The following is a 27035-nucleotide window of genomic DNA, read 5'->3' on the forward strand; positions in this document are numbered from 1 at the left end:
TTTGTTCGATGACTTGTTCCCAACGAGATGCCAACTTCATAATACCCCTGTTATAGAAGCTCGCTTCCTTATTGGCAAAAAACTCGGATAGCCAATTTTCACAGGCCTCTTTTGTGGCTAACTTCTGACTACCTAGCTCGTTCGCCATGGACAAAAACAGATGGTAGTCACTTGGTGCAAGGTCCGGACTATACGGCGGATGCAAAAGAACCTCCCATCCGAGCTCCCGGAGCTTCTGGCGCGTCACCAAAGAAGTGTGTGGCCTGGCGTTGTCCTGATGGAAGACAATGCGGCCTCTGTTTATCAAAGATGGCCTCTTCTTCATGAGTGCTACCTTCAAGCGGTCCAGTTGTTGGCAGTACAGGTCCGAATTGAGCGTTTGGCCATAGGGAAGCAGCTCATAATATATTATTCCTTGACAATCCCACCAAACACACAACAGAACCTTCCTGGCCGTTAATGAGGGCTTGGCCACCGTCTGAGCCGCTTCAGCGGGCTTCGACCACGACCGTTTGCGCTTCACGTTGTCGTGAGTGACCCACTTTTCATCGCCAGTCACCATCCGCTTCAGAAACGGGTCGATTTTGTTGCGATTCAGCAGCGATTCACATGCGTCGATACGGTCAAAGATGTTTTTTTGCGTCAACGTGTGTGGCACCCATACATCGAGCTTCTTTGTGAATCCAAGCTTCTTCAAATGGTTAATAACGGTTTGATGACTTATCCCCAGCTCTTGGCCGATGCTACGGCTGCTACTATGCCGGTCTCGGCTCAATTCAACGACTTTGTCGCAATTTTCGACGACAGGCATTCCGGAGCGTGGCGCATCTTCCACGACCTCTACACCAGAACGAAAACGTTGAAACCATCGTTGTGCAGTGGAAATAGAAACTGTATCGGGTCCATAAACTGCACCAATTTTATTGGCAGCTTGAGATGCATTTTTGCCTTTGTCATAGTAGTGCTGTAAAATATGTCGGATTTTCTCTTTATTTTGCTCTATATTTGCGACACTATAACTCACGAACGACTTAACCAAACAAAACACTGTCAAGAACTATATTATAGCGCGCAAAAATATCTTTCCAACAAGCTATAGTATGACTCGATACAATAAATACAACTAGAACTACGCGCTTACAACGACACCTCGCGGAAATACCGCAGGACTTTTTTGACAGCGTAATATTTCAACTAAACATATTCCAACCAAACAAGACAATTGAAAATTTCCGGAAAACTCCAGTCAATTTGGTGTTTGATCTTCGTTTTGAAAGTGGAAATGGGTTTAAATGCGATAAAACGCACTCCTATATCGTCTTCTATTTATGTAAATAAAAATGGATCGCCGGATGTGTTGATAAGAGCACAAATTGAGAAAGGAATTGTCCGATATAGGGCTGTCTTCATTTTATCATATTTTCTGTATCAAATATTTATTCCATCTGACGGAGAAACATGTTATTTGCAAGTGGTTTAAATATCGTGAACGAGAATTGTGTCTGAAAGTAATCTGATATAATAATGACGGGTTTTGGTAGAAGTACTAGGAATTTTATAGTAAAAAGGTAAAAGGTAAGGTACATTAGAAAATCAATCAATGAACAGTTCTGCGATTGAACCGATGAACGTGCGCTTAGTAAGAAAACGTGAATGTGAAAACGAAAAATAAATTTTGGACGGAACGAAGTTTGCCGGGTCAGCTAGTACATATATAAAAAAAACGTTTTCGGATTCACGAATGAGGCGGTTTGTTGGTGTGTGTTATATACTCTGATTTGTTCATACACTGCGTTTCATAACTATAAAACCACAGTATCCAGAGATATGTAAAAAGTCGGTTGAATTGAAGTTATACGCTTCTGAATCATATTTCGGACGCTTAGGCATTTGATGCAGAAAAAAGGGCTAAACTTTATGCACAGGTTTTATTTGATTGATAATGTCATCAAATTAGTTCAATATGCTTTCAAGCTTTCTATTGTGGTTTCTATTTTGATTATTAGGATCATCGAATAAAAATGTTTTTCAATTGAAGCGAATTCGAATCAAACTTCGGAGACTATTTATGAAAAAGATCAAATTTCAGACAGATTGAATTCGAATTTCAGACAATCTGTTTCCATAGCGTTTCTTGTCATTTTAAGCTCAATTTATATACTTTATTTTCCCCCAAAATGCCTGTCATTTATTGATGTTTCTTTATGTTGTAGCTTCATGGTTTAAAATACCTTAAGGGTTATATTGCTTAAATGATAATTATATATTTGATTAAATCATGATTTTTTTGACGTAGGACTACGTCTAACCGGAAGATATAGGGGGTGAAATGGAAATCTAGGCACTGAACAAGTAGGAAAAAATGCAAGATTTGGAACGTTTATAACTCGAGCATTTCTCAATAGATCGCAAAGGTTTTTGCATCAATTGATAGGAAATATATCTACGCATCTATCATAACGAATAACATTTCATTTTTCTTGAGATAAATAATTGAATAATTGTGAAATATCAAGCATTGTCCAAATGCACTATGTGCCCATTTTTGATTGGTCCATTTTGTGCTCCTCAAATCGTACCGACCAAAACGGGCAACCAGAGCAGCAGCGAAATAGAATGAAGCACGATTGGAAAGGAAAAAGAAAAAAAAAAGAACGAAACATTGGTCGCAGTCTCACACATGCGTAATTCTCGAGCCAACCAGTCAGCTTAAAAATCCCCGCTCCGCTGCCGTAACGATCATTCTCATTCAAACCGTACACCACATCAGTTCGCATCACAACACATCAACAAACCAAACCAAGCAGCCAAATCTGGACATGGCAAAGGAGGAAAAATTAAGGGAAAGGCAAAACCCGCTCGAATCGTGTCGGTCTGGAGTTCCCCGCAAGGGTAGCTAGGCCGACCGCATTAGTACCAGTATAGTTTCGGCCGCCGAAGTGATCGAGTTAGCTGCTCGCGCCGAAAACAAAACCCGCATTCGGAACAGAACACATTCGGTTCGGTGGACATCAAGTCAACAGGCAGTTGCAGCGAGTGGTGAGTGGCAAACGCAATCGCAAAACGGCAGCTGGTAGCAGAAGAAAATAGTTTGTTCTTTATACAATCTGCTTTGGTGGCAAATCCAGAACAAGGCGGCATCGAGGGCGTTCGAAATGGTTTTTTTCAAAACCACGAGTACAAAGTTTTCTAAATTGGAACCATTCCATAAAACAAGGCGCTTATCAGGGCCATTAAACCTTTCAAAAAAGAGTTTACGAAATATAGTTCAATGCTTTCTAAAATAATATCCAAAATAATAATAAAAAACAATTTGATTTTTTCATAATTTGTTTGCCAGGATCTGCTGAGTATGTGAATTTGGCAGTTGTTCTGAGCTTATTGATAGTTGGGGACTTTCCTGATTATTCAATTTACACCAATTCTTAAATTGTTTCCAGATTGAAAGTACAGTAATTTACAATTAGTTCGACATTTAGCTAATTGGACGGACATGTAATGCGACATAATTAGTTGGACATTTTTGTAAACATAGAGATCCAAATTATGACCCCACATTGAAAGTCGACACTGTACCACTGTCATCGCAAATGTTCAATTACAGGTTAAAATCGTTTCCAATGCGACACTGAGTGGTGCTTCGGCACGTCGCATTGAATGTAATTTACTGTACAACATGTCACAAAGCTGGATGGGAAGAAATTTTCCAACTGTGAAAGCTGTGGCGAGTGGCAACAAATCGCTAAACAGGAAGGTTTAGCCGAACAAGATGGGGATATCGAGTGATAACAAAACAATAAACTCTTTAGAATGAAGATAATTTTGTGATCCTGAAAAGGACCCTTTTTAGCCTGCATGTGAATCCAACGAGCGAACAAATCATAATGAATGTATTTTTTTGCCATCGCTGCCTTTTAACGCTCATTCGTTCGTCTCGTTGGACTCGTCCCTTTGGCTGAGTCTGCCGATTTGTCTCTATCCTGTGAGCGTGTACCGCTAGAGTATAAAGCGCGCGGATCCAAAAAAAATATCTCATTTTCTTTCAAACCGTAAACCAGTGTGGTTGTACGGCATCGTTTAGCATCGCATCGCATCACATCATAAAAAGAAAACAAGCAGCAACGTGGACGTGTTGACGTAACAAAGGAGGACAAGTTAAGGGAAAGGCAAAGCCTCACTCGAACCGTGCATGTTTCCAGTTCCCTGTTGGTCGCATTCATTGATTGCTCCGCAAGGGTAACTAGGCCGAACGGATTGGTGCCGGAGCACCAGTATACCTAACAGTGGTTATAGAGTTTCGACCGTCGGAGTGCTCGAGTTGGCTTGCAAAGCTGCTCACGACAATCAGAAAACACGCATCAAGAACAGAGCAGCTTCGGTTCGGCGCTCGTCAAGGCAACAACTAGTTTCAGCGAGTGGCAAACGCAATCGCAAAACGGCAGCAGGTAGAAGAAAGAAAAAGTTTGTTTATACAGACCGCTTTGGTGGCAAAACCAGCCACCGTAAAACACGGCGCTTTACAGGGCCATTAAACCATTCAAAAAAGAGTTATTAAAAGTTTTTCACAATACCAATGCATTCTAAAGTGACATAATATGACATATAATATAAACTGTTTTGTTTTGTTTATGCTTGTTCTTGAACTGGTTGGGTTTTTTTAAATTGGTCATTCAGTTTTCACAAACCCATACATGGTCTCCGAATTAAAAGTGGCTTCAAATTACAACACATTGTATGCAGGATGGCATTAACGAATTTTCTCGGTAGCAAGAACTGCTTTCTTTGGTTGACTGACTGACGTTACATCTGCATTGTATAGGAAAATAACTAAGGAGCAACATGATGAGCTATGTATTTCCTGCTGCTCTGTTCTTATTTTAAGTTCTTATAGTTCGTTTATTTTTCAACAGATCGTCTCCAAAACCTCAGTTCTTTTTTATTTTTATTTACTTTGTTTACGGATACTACAAATCTTACAATTCATTCGTCTCTGAAACCACAGTTTAAGGTACGGTAATGTGCTCAATAATGAAATATATGATAGTGAATGAGTTGATGACTACCTATGCATTCCCTATCACAGCCATCATTTTGATTGTACGATATATGCATACGCCGAAAGATGCCCGGCGTTGAGCATTTAATAAGTACAAAGCCTTTAGAAAAAAATCAAGAATCAAGTTTGTAAAAAAAAACGCAAAAACACAACACCAAAGGTTCTTTTCAGACCCCCCAACATGTTCATAAAAAGTAAACAGTAAAGTAATTCATTTTTCAGGTAGATAGGTAGGTAGAAGAAAATAAAACAATATAATTAAAATATATATTTAGCAAAAGCTGTCCCCTTTGTATAGTCCTACGTCACTCCGGTTATGTCCCCGACATTACCCACCCGTCTTTTTGCCCTCATTGTGTTTATGGTGCCGATACTGTAACAATAGAATACGTGTAATTTATTTTTTTCTAATCTTTGAATTTCTTTAGTGCGATACACTAAATTCAGATCTCTACTGTCAACATATGGACCGTTTGAAGCTAGCGATTGACCAGAAACGTCTAGAATTGGCCAACAAAAGAGGTGTTGTGTTCCATCAGAACAACGCAAGACTACACAACTCCGGGAACTTAATTGGGATATTTTTAAGCATCCACCATATAGTCAGGTCCTGGCACCAAGCGATTACCACCTTTTTCTCGCATTGTAAAATTTCCAGAGTGATAAGAAATTGCGATCAAGAGAAGATTGTAAAAATCTATTGCTAGAGTTTTTCGCTAATAAGTGTTGGAATAGAATGACTACCTTCAGCATAGTAAAATTAACATACCTGGTGGTACATACAACCTTGGCGCATGAAGCGTATGTTCAAAATGTCATATTTTTTTTTTTCATTCCCTATTAGTAACCGCTCAATAAAGCACGATTGTTTCGTTTAAAGTAATCGCGAGTTTCATTTTAGTTTTTCCAAGAGTATTTCTTTTGCTTCTCTTCTTTTCCGAGTATTTCCCCGACTCTGCGAGTGGATGTTCCTACAGGTTGTCGGACCCAGTGTCGGAAAAGAGGAAAGAGTATTTTTTGCGCGGAAAAACTGTTGCCGGAAGACTTTCCGAGGATTTTGTGTGCGTCGGTGAAAAAGTACACGAAACAAAATGGTGGATAGCGTTAAATTTTCTTTTGCCAAATTGAACAACACAAACTACGGTTCGTGGAAGTATCGGATGAAGACGATGCTTGAACGCGAGGAAGTTTGGGACGTCATCGAGATGGCCAAGCCGGAGGAAGTGGACGATAGGTTCCAGCAGTGGAAAAAGGATGATCGGAGGGCTCGTACGTCGATTGCTCTTTTCGTAGAGGACAGCCAGCTGCGCTTCGTCAAGAAAGTGAAAACTGCACGAGAGATGTGGGAGAACCTTCAAGCCTACCACGAAAAAGCGACGATTGGGAACCAGGCGTTACTCCTCCAGCAGTTGTGCGCGTTGAATCTTGGTGAGTGTGAGTATAGTTGGTGAGTATAGAAGGACACATTGAGCAAATGGAAAATCTTTTTGAGCGGCTCGACAATGCTGGTGTTGAGCTGGGAGAGCTGCTAAGAATCATTATGTTATTGCGCAGCTTGCCTCCATCATACAGCAGCTTCGTTACCTCACTGGAGAATCGACAGCAGGAGGACCTGACGATGGACCTGGTAGTTACACGATTGCGGGATGAACATCAAAAGCGCGAGTCAGCCGGGGAGTCATAAAGAAGAAAAAGCGTTAAGGATGGATGCGAAGCCGAAAAGTGAAATGAAAAAGTGTTTCTTTTGTAACCAGCCGGGTCATTTCAGGAGAAATTGCCGAAAATTCCTTGCAACGAAGAAAGAAGATAACTCGGAAGGATCCAAGAAGCCAACTCCGGAGCAACAAGCTAAGCAAGCGGACGTTGCATCTGCGTCACGGAAACCAGTAGCAGATGGTGGTGATGTGCAGTATGGTGCAGTTTGTTTTATGGCAGGTGATGTGATCCCTGGTGCTTGGACCATAGATAGTGGCTGTACGTGCCACATGACAAATGATCGAAGTTTCTTCAACGATTTCAAGAGAGGCGTCGTAGTTGAAGTGACATTGGCAGACGGAACCAAGACGAAATCAGCCGGAAGCGGAAGTGGTGTGGTGTTCGGTGTGGACGGAACTGGTAAACGTATTGCGATCACGCTGGAGTACGTTTTGTACGTGCCTGCCTTGGAAGGGGGGCTCATATCCGTCCGGAAGCTGGCACTGAAAGGATTCGACGTTGTTTTCAAAGCGAACCAGTGTGAAATCAAGTCCGCGGATGATGTTGTCGTAGCGGTTGGTGTGATGCACGGAAACCAATACATATTAAAAGTGGCCGAGCAGTGCATGATGGTAACAGGGAACCACCTCGAGCAATGTCAACACATTTGGCATCGAAGAATGGGTCACCGGAGCATGGACATCATGGGCGAAATCCAATCGAAGGAGTTGGTAGACGGTATTGTGATGAAGGATTGCGGTGAACGGATTGTGTGCGAATGTTGCCTCAAGGGAAAGCTAGCCAGGAACCCGTTTCTAAAGGTAACGGAACGCCAATCGAAACAGTCCCTGGACCTCATACACACCGACCTCTGCGGGCCCATGGAGAACCCTACACCAAGCGGCAACAAATATTTCATGACAATGATCGATGATTATAGTCGCTTCTGTGTGGTGTTTCTGTTGAAGGGCAAGAGTGAGGCGGCAAGCAAGATAATGGAGTTCGTTCGCTGGACGGAGAACTCATTTGGGCGTAAAGTTCGTGTAGTGAGATCTGATGGTGGCGGGGAATATACCGGTGAGAATCTGCAGGAGTTCTATAAGGCCGAGGGCATTAAGGCGCATTTCAGTTCTCCCTACTCACCTCAGTCCAACGGTGTTGCCGAGCGGAAGAATAGGACACTTCAAGAAATGGCAAATTGTATGCTGCTTGACGCGCGATTACCTAAGCGCTATTGGGGTGAGGCAGTCTTAACAGCTGCTCACATCCAGAATCGTCTACCGTCAAAGGCTGTCGACCGAACTCCGTTTGAGCTGTGGACTGGATCAAAACCGGATCTTTCGAGGCTGCGAATTTTCGGTTGTCAAGCTTACGTGCATATCCCGGATGTGAAGCGGAAAAAGTTTGAGCCAAAAGCGAAGAAGTTGACTTTCCTGGGATACTCCGACAACCATAAGACGTATCGTTTCGTGGACTGTGATACGGATCGGATCACTATTAGCTGGGATGCGCGGTTCATAGAGTTAGCAAACGGTTCTGAACAGGAGGAGGAGAAGGTGGTTGTTCCTGAAGATCCAGCTGAACTGAAGAGTGACAGCGAAGATCAAACAGTGATTGTGATGGGAGATCGAGGCGAGCAAGTGGCAGTAGAGCCTGAAGAGCCCGACGAAACAGTGTATGAAGATACGAATGACACAAACCAAAGTGACTTTTATGGTTATGAGGACTATGAATACGAAGAAGAAGAATTGAGAAGAGAAGATCGTCGTACGCGTGGAGTGCTGCCTAAAAGATTACACGACTATGTTGTGCGACAGGTATCGCACGATGAAGAGCCGAGTGACTATAGAGAGGCACTAGCTTTACCTGAGTGGAGGAATGCGATGCATGAGGAAATGAAGGCGCACGAAACTAATCAAACGTGGAAGCTTGTGAAGTTGCCTGCCGGTAAGAAGATTGTAGGGTCAAAGTGGGTGTATAAGTTGAAGAGAGATGAAGCCGGCAGAATAGTGAAGCACAAGGCTCGTATTGTAGCTCAGGGCTACACCCAAGCGTTTGGGATCGATTACACGGAAGTTTTTGCTCCAGTGACTCGCCAGGCGACACTGCGGGTGTTGTTAGCCGTAGCCGGAAAGAAGAATTTGACGCTGAAACATTATGATGTGAAGACGGCGTACTTGAACGGCACCATCGAAGAGGAGCTATATATGCGGCAGCCCGGGTTTCGAAGTGGCCGGACAGGAGGAGGTGGTATGCAAGCTATACAAGAGTATCTACGGGCTGAAGCAATCAGCCCGCTGCTGGAACAAGGCACTGCGTGCGGTTCTTCTGGAAGTTGGATTTACGCAATGCGAATCAGATCCTTGTCTCTACGTCCGCCCAGGCGGAGCAGCCAAAATCTACCTACTCGTGTACGTAGATGATTTGCTGATGGGATCGACAGATGAAGCGGAGATAGATGGGATGTTCAGCAGATTGCGGGAGCGTTTTGACATTACGTCACTTGGGCCAGTGAGACATTTTCTTGGTCACGAAATTCGGAGAGAAGGTGATTACTACACGCTGCGACTGACAACCTACATCCAGGGTTTGATCAGTAAGTTCGGTATGATGGATGCGCACCCTGTAAGAACACCAATGGACCCGGGATACGTTGCGGCGAATGAGAATAGTAAGCTGTTTGGGGACAAAACCTTGTACAGGAGCTTGGTGGGAGCGTTATTGTACCTGGCGGTGAACGCAAGGCCGGATCTAGCGATTAGCGTAGGCCTGCTGGGAAGAAAAGTCGCCGAACCAAACAACAGTGACTGGAGTGCAGCTAAAAGAGTTTTGCAGTACCTGAGTGCGACCAAGAACTACAAGTTGAAGTTTGGTCCGAAGGATGGATGGAACCTTATTGGTTATTCAGATTCGGACTGGGCCGGCGACCTTCGAACTCGTAGATCAACGACTGGAGTGCTATTCTTTTTTGGTGGAGCACCAATTACTTGGATGAGCAAAGGTCAAGATTGCGTTGCCCTGTCGTCACTCGAGGCAGAGTACAATGCACTAACAGTGGCTTGTCAGGAGGTGATTTGGTTACGTCGTTTGTTGGGAGACCTGGATGAACCACAGACTATTGCGACAACGGTTTTTTGAGGACAATCAAGGATGTCTCTCCTTTGCGAAAGCGGAACGAGCAAGCGGTCGTGTCAAGCACATCGACACGAAAAGTCACTTTATTCGTGAGCTGTGTGATCGTAAGGAGGTGCAATTAATTTACTGCCCATCTGGCGATATGGCGGCCGACGCGTTGACGAAACCTTTGGGCCCGTCGATGCTCAACAAGTTCGTGGAACGAGTAGGACTATCGGACTAGTGTCCTGTAGTCATTCAGGAGGAGTGTTGGAATAGAATGACTACCTTCAGCATAGTAAAATTAACATACCTGGTGGTACATACAACCTTGGCGCATGAAGCGTATGTTCAAAATGTCATATTTTTTTTTTCATTCCCTATTAGTAACCGCTCAATAAAGCACGATTGTTTCGTTTAAAGTAATCGCGAGTTTCATTTTAGTTTTTCCAAGAGTATTTCTTTTGCTTCTCTTCTTTTCCGAGTATTTCCCCGACTCTGCGAGTGGATGTTCCTACAATAAGTACCAATACTTATATGAGAGAGGCATTATGAAGCTACCTTTAGAATGGTAACAAATTTTACAATAAAACGGTGCATACTTGACCACAATCGGACAAACCGAAGTATATTAAAAAAAGAATTGAATTTTACGCAAAAATGATGGATTACTTTTTCCCCAACCTAAAATGTTCAACCTTTTCCAGGTCAAAGATCTCCTACCAGGTTTTATGACGTTAAATGTTTTTCAATTATACATTCAATTTATTTTGAATTGTTTAAATTAGATACAAATGCTATAAGCTTTCGCTAAAACGATCTCCGTATAGTGGCGGTTATGATCGGAAGATGTCCTTCAATTTTGATGAAGAACCATTGATGAAAGTATCCCACTAAGGAAAGCAGTGCCGAATAAGTAGGTGTAGCAGTCTTCGCCAAAATTCGCACAGCTGGTCCATGGGACTACCCCTGTTTGTGCGTTGGGTTTCCCAGACGGGTTCTCCCACTCATCAGCTGCTAGCTGTGCTGTGTACCCCTCCTACGCAATGAAAGAGAGAAATATTGTGAGGTATTATTCGCGACCTCGGCTTCGTCATCGTTTTGCTGCACTGTTGTGTCGGCACGGGTACACCACCAATTCACTCCATCTAGGGTAACTGGTTCAATCCATCGCTACATGATTCAGTTTCGATGCCATGACATCACCTCCCGCGGGGCTTTCGAACGGAATGAACTTGTTGTCTCGCGTCCCGCGCAGCATTATTAATGCATTTATTCGTGATTAAGATTTTTCGGGGTTTTCTCCCCACAAAGCGTATTAATTAGCAAGTTCAGTTCCGGATGCTCAATTACTCGTTAAAATTAGGTTAACATTGCTTCAGATGGTTTGGGTTAGATTGGCACAAAAAATCTCTGCTGATAGGTGGCTTCGGCGTCATCATTTTTGCGGAACGACTTCTGGAACTCCTGAAAACGACTGCGCCGTTCCACGAGGTTTGTTCCGAAAGTGTACTTCGGTATGTCCCCAGAATCCTTGCGGCTTTGCTTCGACGGAGATGCAGACCGTTCCGGTCGAGGACGATCCGAGTTCAGACGGGGACTCGCGATACCGACCGGTTTACTGTTCGCTTGTTCGTACTCTTTCTTCAAAGTGTTGTAAGTGTTCGAGTGAAACTGTGTCGTTGGCCGTTGGTTGTACTCCACCCGATGGGTGCTTGTGGTTACTGTACGACCCTGGTCCGAGTCATAGCGTTCGGTTCGGGTTGTGTTGACCAGAACAGATCTGTTGCGGTCGGGAGTGTCTGACCGGGTCAGTGTTAGCGACGGTCGTTTGTTGATAGTGCTGTAACCCATTTCGATCTCCTTCTGGCGAGCCTTCAAATAGCTGTTGTCTGTGGGTTTCGATTTAAGCTGGAGTGTTTCGAAAGGAGACGAACTGCGTTCGTGAGTCATCTTTGACCTTCCGTTAATAGAAGGAGACTCATTCCGTTCGGGGAGTTTTTCCATCCGATCGTATGTGGAGGAATATTTTTTCGTGGGCGAAGTGCTTCTCTCGCGCGATTTATTCTGCGGCGTAGCGCTTCTATCTCTGTAACTTTGCTGCGAAGAGGAGCTGTATTCTACATTCGCAGTATCCAAAAGCGATTCCCTCGAACTCTGTCGTTTCTTTCTTGTTTTTAATTTTTCCTCCTCGTCCAACTTGCAGTTGATTCCGATGTCACGAAATGTGGGAATGTACGTACTGTTAGAGGAGTTTGAATCCTTCCGGTCGTGTTTCTTGGAATCGTTCCTGAACAAACTTTTCTCGAAGCGTTTGATGAAGCTTTCCACTTTCTGGACTGGTTTCGATGATTTCAGGGACTTCTTCCGGTATGTACGAGAATCTACCACGACCGGTAGTTTCTCCGTTGGATCGGTGATATTTTCTCGTGATCTCTCTGAAATGATGAAGAGAGAAATAATCATTATAATTTCAGTAAACAATAACACTAAATCCACTCACCTTTACTTTTCCTTTTGGTGTACGTATTAGTTTTCATGTTTTCCTCATTTTCAGACTCATTAATCGTGAACGTATCACTCCTACTAATTGCATTTCCCGAACGCCGCTCCTTGTCCCGATCACCCTTGGTGAATGTGTTGTTCCGCAATATCCCGGCCGGTTTCTTCGTGGTCTCGTACTTATCCACGAACACTATGATCGGTGCCGGAGTCTCCTTGCCATATTTGCTCTCCCTGCGCAGTGTGGTCGAGGTACTACCCCGCCGGCTGTAGTCACTGTTGCGTCGGCCACCGTATGTCCCGTAGTCGGAACGATCCCGTTGTGGTGCGTCTGTGGAGTCGGGTTTCCTTGGCGTTGCCGCAGTTCGTTCACTGATTATACTCCGGGTAGGTGGCCCAGGGTTGAGCTTGCCATTGCGTTGAGCGGTTCCAGCTTTGTGGCCGGTGGTTAGGTTGTTGCGAATGTTACGCAGAAAGGACATGTTCAGGGCTTTAAAGATGATACGGTAGAATAATTTCGTTTATTGGGAATTGTCGCATGCAGGAAAGTTGAAAGTCGTTTCAAAATGGATATCAAAATAATAAAAGTTTGTGCACTTAGAGGGCTGGAAACGTAAAATTGAATGACCAAGAAGGCAAAACGATAGGCCAAAATGATAAAAGCTACTGTAATTGATAACACGAGATAAAATGACTGGTTGAGCGGGATCTCGGGCAAAAAATTTACAAGCTTATGTTCGACCTCGATGCCCAAGTACATCGTTCTCGTCTAGGAAGTCACATTAGTGAAATAACAGGCACATAACAAGTTTCCTGGAATGTTTTTGTCCGGATTCTACGCGTGCCGGTTACTAGAAAGCGATCTCATCACGGTCATTTTGCGCTATAAAAAATGAGTCGCATTCGACATCGTTTAGCTCTAGACCATCTGGTGTTACTTTATCTTTCAAAAATTCGTATGTGTTACAACAACGAAAGCCCTAGAATTCATTACCTATTTTTGACGTAGGAATACGTCTTTTTGTAATGGTGCCAAATCAAAAAACAGAGTAGGTTTTTATAAAATAGAAATAGCAAATCTATATCTGTGAATAAAAAAAAAGAGCAACTTAAGCTCCGCTCGTTTATCCGCTCCGCTTTATTGAGTATAAACAAGCTATTCGTGAATTCATCCAGCTAGCGAGGTTTTCCAAGAAAGCTGGGAGTTCAGTTTACACCCAAACTAGCTTTTCCGTGTGTAAGAGTGAAATGCACAAATAAGAGCACATTTTTCAAGAGTGTTAAAATATTTGTTTGTATGGAGCAGACCTCTCGATTTCTAAAACTGAACGTCAACTTGGAATTGTAATAAAAAAAAGTCCAAACGATACCAAGCAGGGATCGAACCAAGGCCGGCTTGAATGTAAGGCTTTTTCACAAGACTACGCTAGCTACACAACCACTGGTGCTGTTGTACAATTGCGTGAGAATATTACATCATATTATAAAATTAAGTTGGACCTTGAAAGACCTTAAACCTTAAACCCCTAAATCATGTCCGATTGAGCTGAAATTTTGCACAGGTCATTTTTTGAGCCAGTAAACAAAGTGTACACGGTTCTTTAAATTCGATTATTATTTTTTCCATACCTACTTTGCTACTGAGGCCCAGAAGGTCGATTTTCGGCCAAATTTTTTTTTCGAGGCGCCAAATTCCAAATTTCATCAAAGAAAATTCTTCCGACCTGCACTGGTACACGCATACACTAGAGCTTGCCACCTAGAATACTTTCAAGGGGAGTTATTTGACATATGAAATCTCAACTAAGTGCTAATAAAAATCACGCTAGTAGATCACTACGTTGAGACGGCAAAAGTTAGTTCAATCCAAGAAAACAATTAAAATCATGATCATCATTGTTCTAGTCACAGTCTCGTTCCAGCTAGCATACAGCTGTCTCGTTACTGATGTCATACACAGCTGCTCGATACAAAGGAAGAATGGAAAATAGATATGGCAATGATGCAAATTTGCTTGATGAGTGCACGCTTCATTTTTTCGTGCCGTCTGGTGGAAACTGCTTTGGTATTTTTGTACCCAATCATTTTTGTATCTGTGTAAGAATTTTGAAAAACGAGAGCGTTTCGTTAAAAGTGTTAAGTGCAAGGACTTGAGCCTCAGTGACGGCTATGACGATGGTATGATGGTATGACGATCACTTCCGAATGATAAAAGGTGTATACGTGATGTTTGTTACTTATTTACCCAAAAACTGTCTGTGGCGCTCATTTTTGGAATTGGTATTATTAATAAATCAAATTCAACATAGGAATTTTTTTTATAAGAACGAGGGAAGAAATCCAATAAAGGATTTCTAAACAGGAGTGTGGTACAGTAAATTTTCTCGTGAAATTAACAGTAAATAGAAAGTAGGAAGCAAAATAGAAGAAAAACTCCACCTCCACAGATGAGGCGACAAAAAATAGGACAGTGTTAGTTTTTAAGATAGATGTACATCCTGAGGGATGAGAATAGAAAGTGAGAATGAAGTAGAGGAATTGATACGCGGAGGAGAACAGTTGTGTCGCGTAATAAAATCGAGAGGAAGCTTAAGCCCGCTCGGCGCGCCACTTTTCTTGCATAGCTCAAAAAATATGTGATCGCCTCGGGCCGCACTGTGGCTGGCATGAGAATACCGAGAATATTTGAGATGCATACTGAGTGCGCTACGTGCATTGACAATAAAGAACGAATCATCAACTTTTCAACTTTAATTCGTCTTCCAAATTTTTTCCCTGAAAGAGAATTTCAGTGAATTTAGGAGGGTGAATATTGCTTGTAATGATGATGATGTTTTCAGTTATAGAGGATTTCTCAGTCTCTGAGACATCCTTAGTGCGTTCTAGCCTTCAAAAAAGGCCAATAAACCGAACATTCGGCCTTGAAAAAGACCATTTGGAAAGCCTCGCTGCCGCGGCCATCTGGTCACTAGCAGGATGACAAATAAATCGTGAATGACTTACTGGTGACTCTATCCGATCGATCAATTATTTTTGGTGACTCGAACATTGTTTCTGGGTTAGAAGTTGTGTCAAAGTGCAGCGCCTCTCAAGCCGGATGTTAAGAATGTATTTTCAGTGGTAAAAGTTACATTTTTCGGTGGAAGACTGAAGAGGAAAATTTGTTCCGTTTGTTGACGTAGGACTACGTCTAACCGGAAGATATAGGGGGTGAAATGGAAATCTAGGCACTGAACAAGTAGGAAAAAATGCAAGATTTGGAACGCTTATAACTCGAGCATTTCTCAATAGATCGCAAAGATTTTTGCATCAATTGATAGGAAATATATCTACGCATCTATCATAACGAATAACATTTCATTTTTCTTGAGATAAATAATTGAATAATTGTGAAATATCAAGCATTGTCAAATTGCACTTTGTGCCCATTTTTGATTGGTCCATTTTGTGCTCCTCAAATCGTACCGACCAAAACGGGCAACCAGAGCAGCAGCGAAATAGAATGAAGCACGATTGGAAAGGAAAAAGAAGAAAATGAACGAAACATTGGTCGCAGTCTCACACATGCGTAATTCTCGAGCCAGCCAGTCAGCTTAAAAATCCCCGCTCCGCTGCCGTAACGATCATTCTCATTCAAACCGTACACCACATCGGTTCGCATCACAACACATCAACAAACCAACCCAAGCAGCCATGTCTGGACATGGTAAAGGAGGAAAAGTGATGGGAAAGGCAAAATCCCGCTCGAACCGTGTTGATCTGGAGTTCCCCGCAAGGGTAGCTAGGCCGAGCGCGTTAGTACCAGTACACCAGTCCACCTAGCCGGCGTTATATAGTTTCGGCCGCCGAAGTGATCGAGTTAGCTGGCAAAGCTGCTCGCGACGATAAGAAAACCCGCATTCGGAACAGAACACATTCGGTTCGGTGGACATAAAGACAACAGGCAGTTGCAGCGAGTGGCGAGTGGCAAACGCAATCGCAAAACGGCATCAGGTACCAGAAGAAAAAAGTTTGTTCTTTATACAAACTGCTTTGGTGGCAAATCCAGAACAAGGCGGCATCGAGGGCGTTCGAAATGGTTTTTTTTCAAAACCACGAGTACTAAGTTTTCTAAATTGGAACCATTCCATAAAACAAGGCGCTTTTCAGGGCCATTAAACCTTCCAAAAAAGAGTTTAGGAAATACAGTTCAATGCTTTCTAAAACATTATCCAAAATAATAATAAAACACAAATTGATTTTTTCATAATTTGTTTGCCAGGATCTGATGAGTATGTGAATTTGGCAGTTGTTCTGAGCTCATTGATAGTTGGGGACTTTCCTGATTATTCAATTTTCACTAATTCTTAAATTGTTTCCAGATTGAAAGTACAGTAATTTACAATTAGTTCGACATTTAGCTAATTGGACGGACATGTAATGCGACTTATTTAGTTGCATTTTTGTAAACATAGAGATCCAAATTATGACCCCACATTGAAAGTCGACACTTTACCACTGTCATCGAAAATGTTCAATTACAGGTTAAAATCGCCTCCAATGCGACACTGAGTGGCGCTTCGGCACGTCGCATTGAATGTAATTTACTGTACAACATGTCACAAAGCTGGATGGGAATAAATTTTACAACTGTGAAAGCTGTGGCGAGTGACAAATGCAATCGCTAAACAGAAAGGTTTAGCCGAACAAGATGGGGATATCGAGTGATAACAAAACAATAAACTCTTTAGATTGAAGATAATTTTGTGATCCTGAAAAGGACCCTTTTTAGCCTGCATGTGAATCCAACGAGCGAACAAATCGTAATGAATGTATTTTTTTGCCATCGCTCCCTTTTAACGCTCATTCGTTCGTCTCGTTGGACTCGCCCCTCTGGCTGAGTCTGCCGATTTGTCTCTATCCTGTGAGTGTGTACCGCTAGAGTATAAAACACGCGGACCCCAACATCGGCATCGTGGACGTAACAAAGGAGGACAAGTTGGGGGAAAGGCTAAGGGTAACTAGGCCGAACGCAAGGGTAACTAGGCCGAACGGATTGGTGCCGGAGCACCAGTATACCTAACAGCGATTATAGAGTTTCGGCCGTCGGAGTGCTCGAGTTGGCTTGCAAAGCTGCTCACGGCAATCAGAAAACCCGCATCAAGAACAGAGCAGCTTCGGTTCGGCGCTCATCAAGGCAACAATTAGTTTCAGTGAGTGGCAAAGTGTTTCTCCGGCACGTCGCATTAAATGTAATTTACTGAACAACATGTCACAAGCTGGATGGGAATAAATTTTCCAACTGTGAAAGCTGTGGCGAGTGGCAAACGCAATAGCTAAACAGGAAGGTTTAACCGAACAAGATGGGAATATCGAGTGCTAACAAAAACACAACACCAAAGGTTCTTTTCAGAACCATCAATATATTCATAAAGAGTAAACAGTAAACTAATCCATTTTTCAGGTAGATAGGTAGGTATTCACGTAGGAGAAGAAAATAAAACAATATATTTAAAATATATATTTAACAAAATCTGTCCCCTTTGTATAGTCCTACGTCACTCCGGTTATGTCCCCGACATTACCCACCCGTCTTTTTGTTTATTTTTTTTTTGCAGCCCGCGAAACCATCACCAAGATATGTTTGTGGCCCGTTTAAAAAAAGACGGGTGGGTAATGTCGGGGACATAACCGGAGTGACGTAGGACTATAAAAAGGGGACAGCTTTTGTTAAATATATATTTTAAATATATTGTTTTTTCTTCTCCTACGTGGATACCTACCTATCTACCTGAAAAATGGATTAGTTTACTGTTTACTCTTTATGAATATGTTGATGGTTCTGAAAAGAACCTTTGGTGTTGTGTTTTTGTTATCACTCGATATTCCCATCTTGTTCGGTTAAACCTTCCTGTTTAGCTATTACGTTTGCCACTCGCCACAGCTTTCACAGTTGGAAAATTTCTTCCCATCCAGCTTGTGACATGTTGTTCAGTAAATTACATTTAAAGCGACGTGCCGGAGAAACACTTTGCCACTCACTGAAACTAATTGTTGCCTTGATGAGCGCCGAACCAAAGCTGCTCTGTTCTTGATGCGGGTTTTCTGATTGTCGTGAGCAGCTTTGCAAGCCAACTCGAGCACTCCGACGGCCGAAACTCTATAATCGCTGTTAGGTATACTGGTGCTCCGGCACCAATCCGTTCGGCCTAGTTACCCTTGCGGAGCAATCAGTGAATGCGACCAACAGGGAACTGGAGACCTGCACGGTTCGAGTGAGACTTTGCCTTTCCCTTAACTTGTCCTCCTTTGTTACGTCCACGATGCCGATGTCGTACAACCACACGGGTTTACGGTTTGAAAGAAAATAAGATATTTTTTTGGGGTCCGTGTGTTTTATACTCTAGCGGTACACGCTCACAGGATAGAGACAAATCGGCAGACTCAGCTAAAGGGGCGAGTCCAACGAGACGAACGAATGAGCGTTAAAAGGGAGCGATGGCAAAAAAATACATTCATTACGATTTGTTCGCTCGTTGGATTCACATGCAGGCTAAAAAGGGTCCTTTTCAGGATCACAAAATTATCTTCAATCTAAAGAGTTTATTGTTTTGTTATCACTCGATATCCCCATCTTGTTCGGCTAAACCTTTCTGTTTAGCGATTGCATTTGCCACTCGCCACAGCTTTCATAGTTGGAAAATTTCTTCCCATCCAGCTTGTGACATATTTTACAGTAAATTACATTCAATGGCACGTCGCATTACCACCACTCAGTATCGCTAAAGTATCAGTATCGCAATTAGCTAAATGTCGAACTAATTGTGAATTACTGTACTTTAAATCTGGAAACAATTTAAGAATTGGTGAAAATTGAATAATCAGTTAAGTCCCCAACTATCAATAAGCTCAGAACAACTGCCAAATTCACATACTCATCAGATCCTGGCAAACAAATTATGAAAAAATCAATTTGTGTTTTATTATTATTTTGGATATTATTTTAGAAAGCATTGAACTGTATTTCGTAAACTCTTTTTTGAAAGGTTAAATGGCCCTGATAAGCGCCGTGTTTTATGGAATGGTTCCAATTTAGAAAACTTTGTACTCGTGGTTTTGAAAAAACCCATTTCGAACGCCCTCGATGCCGCCTTGTTCTGGATTTACCACCAAAGCAGATTGTAAAAAGAACAAACTTTTTTCTTCTGCTACCAGCTGCCGTTTGGGATTGCGTTTGCCACTCGCCACTCGCTGCAACTGCCTGTTGTCTTTATGTCCACCGAACCGAATGTGTTCTGTTCCGAATGCGGGTTTTCTTATCGTCGCGAGCAGCTTTGCCAGCTAACTCGATCACTTCGGCGGCCGAAACTATATAATGCCGGCTAGGTGGACTAGTGCACTGGTACTAACGCGCTCGGCCTAGCTACCCTTGCGGGGAACTCCAGATCAACACGGTTCGAGCGGGATTTTGCCTTTCCCTTCACTTTTCCTCCTTTACCATGTCCAGACATGGCTGCTTGGGTTGGTTTGTTGATTTGTTGTGATGCGAACCGATGTGGTGAACAGTTTGAATGAGAATGATCGTTACGGCAGCGGAGCGGGGATTTTTAAGCTGACTGGCTTGCTCGAGAATTACGCATGTGTGAGGCTGCGACCAATGTTTCGTTCATTTTTTTCTTTTTCCTTTCCAATCTTGCTTCATTCTAATTCGCTGCTGCTCTGGTTGCCCGTTTTGGTCGGTACGATTTGAGGAGCACAAAATGGACCAATCAAAAATGGGCACATAGTGCATTTTGACAATGCTTGATATTTCACAATAATTCAATTAATAATAATATTTTTTATTCAATTAATATTAATTAAGAAAAATTAAATGTTATTCGTTATGATAGATGCGTAGATATATTTCCTATCAATTGATGCAAAAACCTTTGCGATCTATTGAGAAATGCTCGAGTTATAAGCGTTCCAAATCTTGCATTTTTCCTACTTGTTCAGTGTCTAGATTTTCATTTCACCCCCTATATCTTCCGGTTAGACGTAGTCCTACGTCAAAAATTGGTACCGCTGCTCTAGCTGTTGTAATGGTTCGTTATAAACACATTATGAACGCAGAATTTCAGATTGTGTATATAGCGAAAACATGAGCCGAACCAGTTTTACAAGATCAATACCAATGGCATACAACCGTCGACCATGAAAAGGGACGCTTCTGTAACTGATTCTGATGAGGCAGTGAGCGATCGCGATATGGTGGGAAAAGAAAAGGGGAAGTCGATAACCGATAATGATTATGCCGATAACCGGCGAAGAACAATATGCAGCAGATCGAAGATGCACTTTTGGCAAAGCGGAAAGATAGAAGAACGAGTTTCGTTTCTCCAGTTTTCTCCAGGGTAGTTTGTTGTTCTTAAGAATAAATGAATGAACGTAAAGGACTGCTCAAGTTCATCAGAAGTGCTGCGCAATTGAAGGTTTTACCGAAGGATGCAACTTCTCCAGAGAACTGGAAGCAAAATCAAGTGAGCAGGAACAAGTACCAGTGAATTAGGAACTGGTGAATGTTGAAGAGACGGCGACAGAATGGAGTGAAGAGTAATGTAATCAGAGGGTAGCATTCACATCTTTTTCCTAAACACTTTCCCACGTTCTCAATAATTTATCCTTTTCTAATGCATGGTTTTTCTCATTTCACACTTAACGGAATGTGATTAACCAATACCTCGGACCCACATCAGACTGCACCCTTACACAACAACCATGGGTGTCCGATGTTCATTTACGTCTATCGCGTGGGATGCTTCTCCCCTAGCGCTCCGTAATGGTGTGTAGCGTTTTAGGATAAACATAGTATTTAAGAAAACACTTGTAATATTACAACACTTGTAAATATTCGTCCCCCGCCAAATAAGGCACGCGTTTTACATAATGTTTCATGGCGACCGTGACAGGACCGAGCGGCCTGCTAAAGTGTAAGTGATATCTGACTAAGAACAGTGTCTGTGGTCTGTAGAAGTAGAAGTGATATCTGACTAGGATCAGATGGGAAAAAATTGCAAGGACACGACGTTGTTGGATAAATACTATACTTAATGTACTTTGCTAGTTATCATTATATCATATCATTGAGTGTTTCCCCGAAAAATGAAGTGGCGATAGTGATCTATGTATAGTCGTGCCCCGCATTTCTGTATTGCGAACAAAACAAACGAAACAAGAACACTCAAATCAACGTTGATGAATTGAGCTGCTTCGCAAATTAAAGCAGGATAAAATAGCAGAACAAATTCGGAACAATTCTCATTAAAATCTCTGGGTGTCTGGATGAACGATTACAAATGTACTTCTTCTTCTTTTTGGCTTTAAGAGGGTTTAAACTTGAATATACATGTACTTTTCCGGAGTGAAATCAGTGTCGTTTTCACGCAAAAGTAGCTGTTCGGAGATGAATATATGGCGATGGCTTAGAAACAATTGTTCGATGTGAAGATTATCAAGTGAATCGGCTGGATGACATTGCACAATGGTCCAGGAGATGCATTTATGTGGAAATTAGCATTTAGAGTTCGACAGTTATTCTCTATTTGTTGTCCCAGTTATTTAAAACATGTTTGTAGAAAAAAAAATTTTTGTATCTCTTGAAATAACCGATATAACGCCTTTTTTCTAATTTGCGTTGAGGTCACCATTAAAAAAAACTGTTTTTTTGCTCTAACTTTTATGTTTTAAATTCTACATAAAAACTGTCTTCGAAAAACTTTTAGAACATACTGATACAAACATTTTGCGATGCAGAACTTGTCAATATCTCCACCTCACTCAAGGTTATTGATATTTCATCCCAAAAAATATGTTCTCTGCAATTGTTTGTCATTCTTTCTGGGGCTAACATAAACAAAGTTTATTGGCGGCATTGATTTCTAGATGGCGCCTCTTGTAAAAATCTACTTGAATATCACAAAGCACCATCTTTCAATGGATACGTCTCAAAATTTGACAGCCATCGGTCGATTGGTTTGTGAGTTACAGTATTGAGGGTGAAACAACTTTTGTTATTGTGAAAAAAATGGAAAAATCACAAATCAATGAAAACGATGGCAAAATTCCATGAATTGAGCTTCGAATTGCTTCCGCATCCACGGTATTTTCCAGATCTGGCACCCAGCGACTATTTTCTGTTCGCAGACCTGAAGAGAATGCTCGCTGGCAAGAAATTTAAGTATGATGATAAAGTAATTACCGAAACTGGGGTCTATTTTGGAAAAACCGAAAGAGTACTATAAAAATGGTATCGAAAAGTTGCAAGATCACTATAATCGCTGTATCGCCCTCGAAGGCAATTATGTTGAATAATAAAATTGAATAATAAAATGAATATATTAGGTTGGGGGAAAAGAAACCCAATATTTTTGTGTGAAATTCAAAACTTTATTCTAGATACTTCGGATTTCCCGATTCGGGTCAAATATACACCGTTTTGTTGTATAATTTGTTGCCATTTTGAAGGTAGCCTCATCATGCCTCTATCATAGAAGTCTTGGTCCTCATTGGCGAAAATTCTAGTAATCGATTTTCACAATCTTCTCAAAATCCCAACTCACGAAATTTTGCAATGTGGAAAAAGGTGGTAATCGCTTAGTGTCAGGTCCGGACTATATGATGGATGCATTAAAACTCTCCAACCAAGATCCAGGAGTTTGTTAATCCTTTGCGCAAATGGTTTAAAACTATTTTATGGCCATTCTTTAGCTCCTGAGTGATGCAACGAATAAAATCATGTTTGTGAATTTCGATTTTTTCTGTGATTTTATCGACATTTTCGACGACGGATCTGCCTCTACGAGGTGCATCTTTCACATTAAAAATGCCTAAACGTGATCGACAAAAACAAAATTGTATGTTACTGTTACAGCTGTTACAGTATCGATACCATAAACACCATTACAATATCAGCGACTTGGCTATCATTTTCGCCTTCATCAAAGAAAAACTGTAAAATGTTCCGAATTTTCTCTTTGTCGACTTCCATTGTAATACACAACTAAATAGAACAAACAAAAAACAGCAAAACGCTTTGTCACCTTGACAACGAGAATAACCTTGAAAAAATACGAGGTTCACTTGTTCACTTCAGTTATCTACCGAGAAAATCATGGATTTTTATGAATAGCTCAACAATTCATTCATACATCGGAAGAGGGGCACTACTACAGGAAAAGCGTTTTTCTAACCACAACAACAACATATTTTCTTTGAAAAAATACTACTATTGTTTTACTTGTAACATGTTTATGTTAAATTTTAAATTATTGAAATAATTGTACTGATGGGGTAAAACAGACAGTTGCCAGTGGGAGTGAGGTGGACTGTGAAAAGTCTGCTTAATCTATTCCTAATGAATGCCCTGCGTCTATAAACGGAAAACAAATCGCCAAATGTGGACTGTTTAGAAGCTGACTGGAACCAAAAGCAAAATTGTTGAGGGCCTGCCCGTTTATACTGCTGAAAGTTTTGGGAAACATGAGTTTCCAAAGATATAATTGAAGTTCTTCTTAACATGTCCGTTTTACCCTCACCTCCCCTACAAAGTTCCTTGAACGACAGAAGTAACACAGAACTAAGATATACTCATCAAAAAGGATTATATACTTTGTTGGAACATTTCAATGATTGGAAAATTTGCATAACTGCAGTAAAGACTAAAATCGTTATTTTTCTACACAAAACACTCCAAAGCACAGATCGAAATGCTCGCCGATTTGAGACGAAAAACATACATTTTCACCCACAGAGAAACATAGCTGAAAATATAGGAGGCGAGAGAATATTATACGCTCACTTCGATTCTCGCGAGAAACGCAGAGCCGATTTTTATTTTCCGGTTAGTTATGATTGCCGAAAAATGGTCTCGTTTTCAGTGACTCCTTGATGCCGATAATGGTTTTTCACTTCTTCAGTACAGCTGAAAACATGCGGCAATATTGGGTTTCATCGTGAAGTGAACATAAGATGGATTAATATTTGTACTATTCACATGCTGTTCAAATGCAGATCGTTTGGACGCTGCTCTAACAGACTAATGTTGGCAAAGTTAGCTTTGATTTTTCGCTTCATATTTTTAGTACCAAATGAGAGACGAAAAACCATTCTCGTTGAACTTTCGAGATAGAGATTTTCGACATCCCTTTCTCTCTGAAAAAGAATTTTCGGTGAAAAGGAAGAGACGAAAATATCAACAATATACAGTTCATCGAAAACTAGATTGATTGAATGAATATTTATCGCGCAGCCGAGCGAGAATTTCGATCTCTGCTCCAAAGCAAGCTCCTACAAAAAATATTGATGGGAATCGTATTGAATGGATTAATGAATTTTTATATCTGGGTTCAAATACCGATTGTAAGCATATCTTCATGCGATGCCCGCTTGGTATTGCTGTATTCCTACATACAAATTTAAACTTCTATGCATACATAACCCGAAAATGATCATCATCATTATCATCATTGCTATTCCAGTATCACTTCAGTCAGCGAGCGGCTATCAGCCATAGTTAAAACTGAGAGTTGATTCAAAAGTTTTCAAATCGGTTTTATAGTGATTACGCGAGATCTATGTCAAGAGCACGCATCAGCCCATCAAAAAAATATATTAAAGAGCAAATTACTAATTTTCTTTTCTCCCAAAGAAAAAATCGGAAGTGATAAACAGGCGAACTGAATAGAATGATTTCGTAGTCTACAATACGTTTGTGCCTTGGACACCAAAATTAATTTTTCTTGATTCCTGTATTGAAAATTCGTCTGCTAATTGTCCTAACAATCGATATCGATGCTAAATGCCATAAAAAATCACTAAGTAGATAGACTTGGAAACTAGATATAAAATTCCCACGAAGAGCTATAATTGAATCTTCAGGAAGCATAAATCCGACAAAATTATCATATATTTATCAGATATCAGAAGATATTTAGATATTACGACAAGAATTCAACCGTTGTAGATCGCTTTGGGTACTATTTTGTCGTTGTTTAATCTAGAGCGGAATCATAACGCATTGGACGGTCAAGAACAGCGAGAGACTAAATCATTGATCGAGGTTCATGATCTTCTTCAACCGTTCCAAGTGCAAGCCAAATAAAGGCGTCTATCATCAACAATGCTAGCTTCCCCAGCTTTCCATGAATAAAAAGAGTTTGTGAAATTCCCAGTCAACTTTGAACTTTGGTAATTCCTCTTAACATGGAAGTTGAATTCGACAAACGTGTTTCATATTGATGATTCAAGGTTAATCGTAATTTAGTTCGAATGATGCCTAGAGGGATGTGCAAACGAAAACCCATATGGTGCCCATTTCTGTCGTATTCATGCAGACGGAGTGAAGGTTATCCCGGAATGAAGCGATCCTGACACATATGTTTCTCATATATCTTTGTTTGAACTCTTTCCCGCCTTTCTTATTTTGTCTTATTATTATCTTTCTGTCCACTTTTTCTAAGCTTCCAACAATAATAGCTCTTGGAATCAACTAATCGTGCCAGGGAACCTTTGGAAAGAACATTTTTATTGCTATTTTCCCTTAAGAAGCTAATTACAGGTATGAGGTTTATAAATTCTATGGCATGCAATGCTCATGGAATCGGAAGCTATGAACATTCGCTGCTCTCCGTTTTGTTAATTTATTCCATTTTCGCGTTTACTTCAATCCATAAAAAATTTCGGCAAGAAATACGATATTTCAATCAGTATTTCAACAGTATTATATGACGGAACCTTCCACAATTCAGCATTTGAATTTTATTCAATGTTTCTATGTTTAGCCGACGCAGGATCTGGCTAATATCAATTCCGTTTGTATTTATATAACACAATTCCAACTCAAACACGTCACTTCGATAATACTTTGCATATTTGCAAACTGTCGGTTCATCCTCCCTGTCTCCCTTCCCATAAAACAAACTTGTTACAACCAGCACCTTGAAACGGCTTCCGACCATGTAATGCATTCCACATGTCAATGAACATTCATGTTACATCCCTACCTTTCTTCCTCTCGTTTTCCCTCGGTACGGCACTCGCCGGTGGTAACGGAATAACAAAAACACGGACAGACCTTTTTCGCACTTCCTTGCACTAATAGTTCAACAAATAACCGGGCGAAGCACAGAGTTCACATCATCTTGAAACCATTCATTTCATTCACAACCTTGTGCGGGAAGCTGTAGCTCTCTTCTCATCGATGTGACCCCCTATTCACTACGCGCACCAGATGGTCAGTACAAGGGTATATTTCGCGTCCTTCAACCCCGTTGCGATCAGTTCCTCGGTTGGCGAATAATTGCCCTCGATTCGTATTCCGGCCGAATATAATCAACAAGTTTTGGTGAGTTTTGGTGTTCCACAGTTTTCACCAGACCGGAAAGGATGATTTTGGAATTGGTGCACGATTATCGGTCCATCCCAGGTGTCACACCGTTTATCCGAAGAACACCTCAAGTCGTTCGAAGCGCAAAATACTTACTAGCGAGGCGTGATCGAAAGCCGTGTGACAGCACCACCTTCGGGCAGATTAGTGTAGGATTTTTACTTTTGTTCTTTCTTCCGCGCTGGTTGTTCAGTAAAACCGCTCACACGAGGGGTCCGCGCCGTGCCGTTGGGCGATAGGGCGGCAACGTTAACGGAGATTTAA

At 41.5% G+C, this 27035-nt stretch overlaps 2 protein-coding genes across 2 annotated transcripts in view; both read right to left on the reverse strand.

Annotated features, from left to right (window-relative positions):
* LOC129770833 (four and a half LIM domains protein 2) overlaps window positions 1-27035 on the reverse strand; it is a 422902-nt gene that overhangs the window by 333875 nt on the left and 61992 nt on the right. The window lies entirely within an intron of this gene.
* LOC129770834 (splicing regulatory glutamine/lysine-rich protein 1-like) lies at window positions 10608-26906 on the reverse strand. Its single transcript, XM_055773945.1, has 3 exons — window positions 26389-26906; window positions 12369-12857; window positions 10608-12303 (listed from the first exon to the last, which is right to left on the reverse strand). The coding sequence occupies exons 2-3, from the start codon at window positions 12847-12849 to the stop codon at window positions 11258-11260; spliced, it is 1527 nt and encodes a 508-aa protein (XP_055629920.1). The 5' UTR covers window positions 12850-12857; window positions 26389-26906; the 3' UTR covers window positions 10608-11257.

This window comes from Toxorhynchites rutilus, chromosome 2, assembly GCF_029784135.1.
Source record: "Toxorhynchites rutilus septentrionalis strain SRP chromosome 2, ASM2978413v1, whole genome shotgun sequence".
Classification (NCBI taxonomy): Eukaryota; Metazoa; Arthropoda; class Insecta; order Diptera; family Culicidae; genus Toxorhynchites; species Toxorhynchites rutilus.

What these genes read in the sequence shown, in the direction of transcription:
- LOC129770834 (XM_055773945.1), bottom strand. Translation starts at nt 12,849, where the DNA reads ATGTCCTTTCTGCGTAACATTCGCAACAACCTAACCACCGGCCACAAA. An exon ending in CACCAAAAGGAAAAGTAAAG is followed by an intron (nt 12,304 to 12,368) that starts GTGAGTGGATTT and finishes TCATCATTTCAG; the next exon opens with AGAGATCACGAGAAAATATC.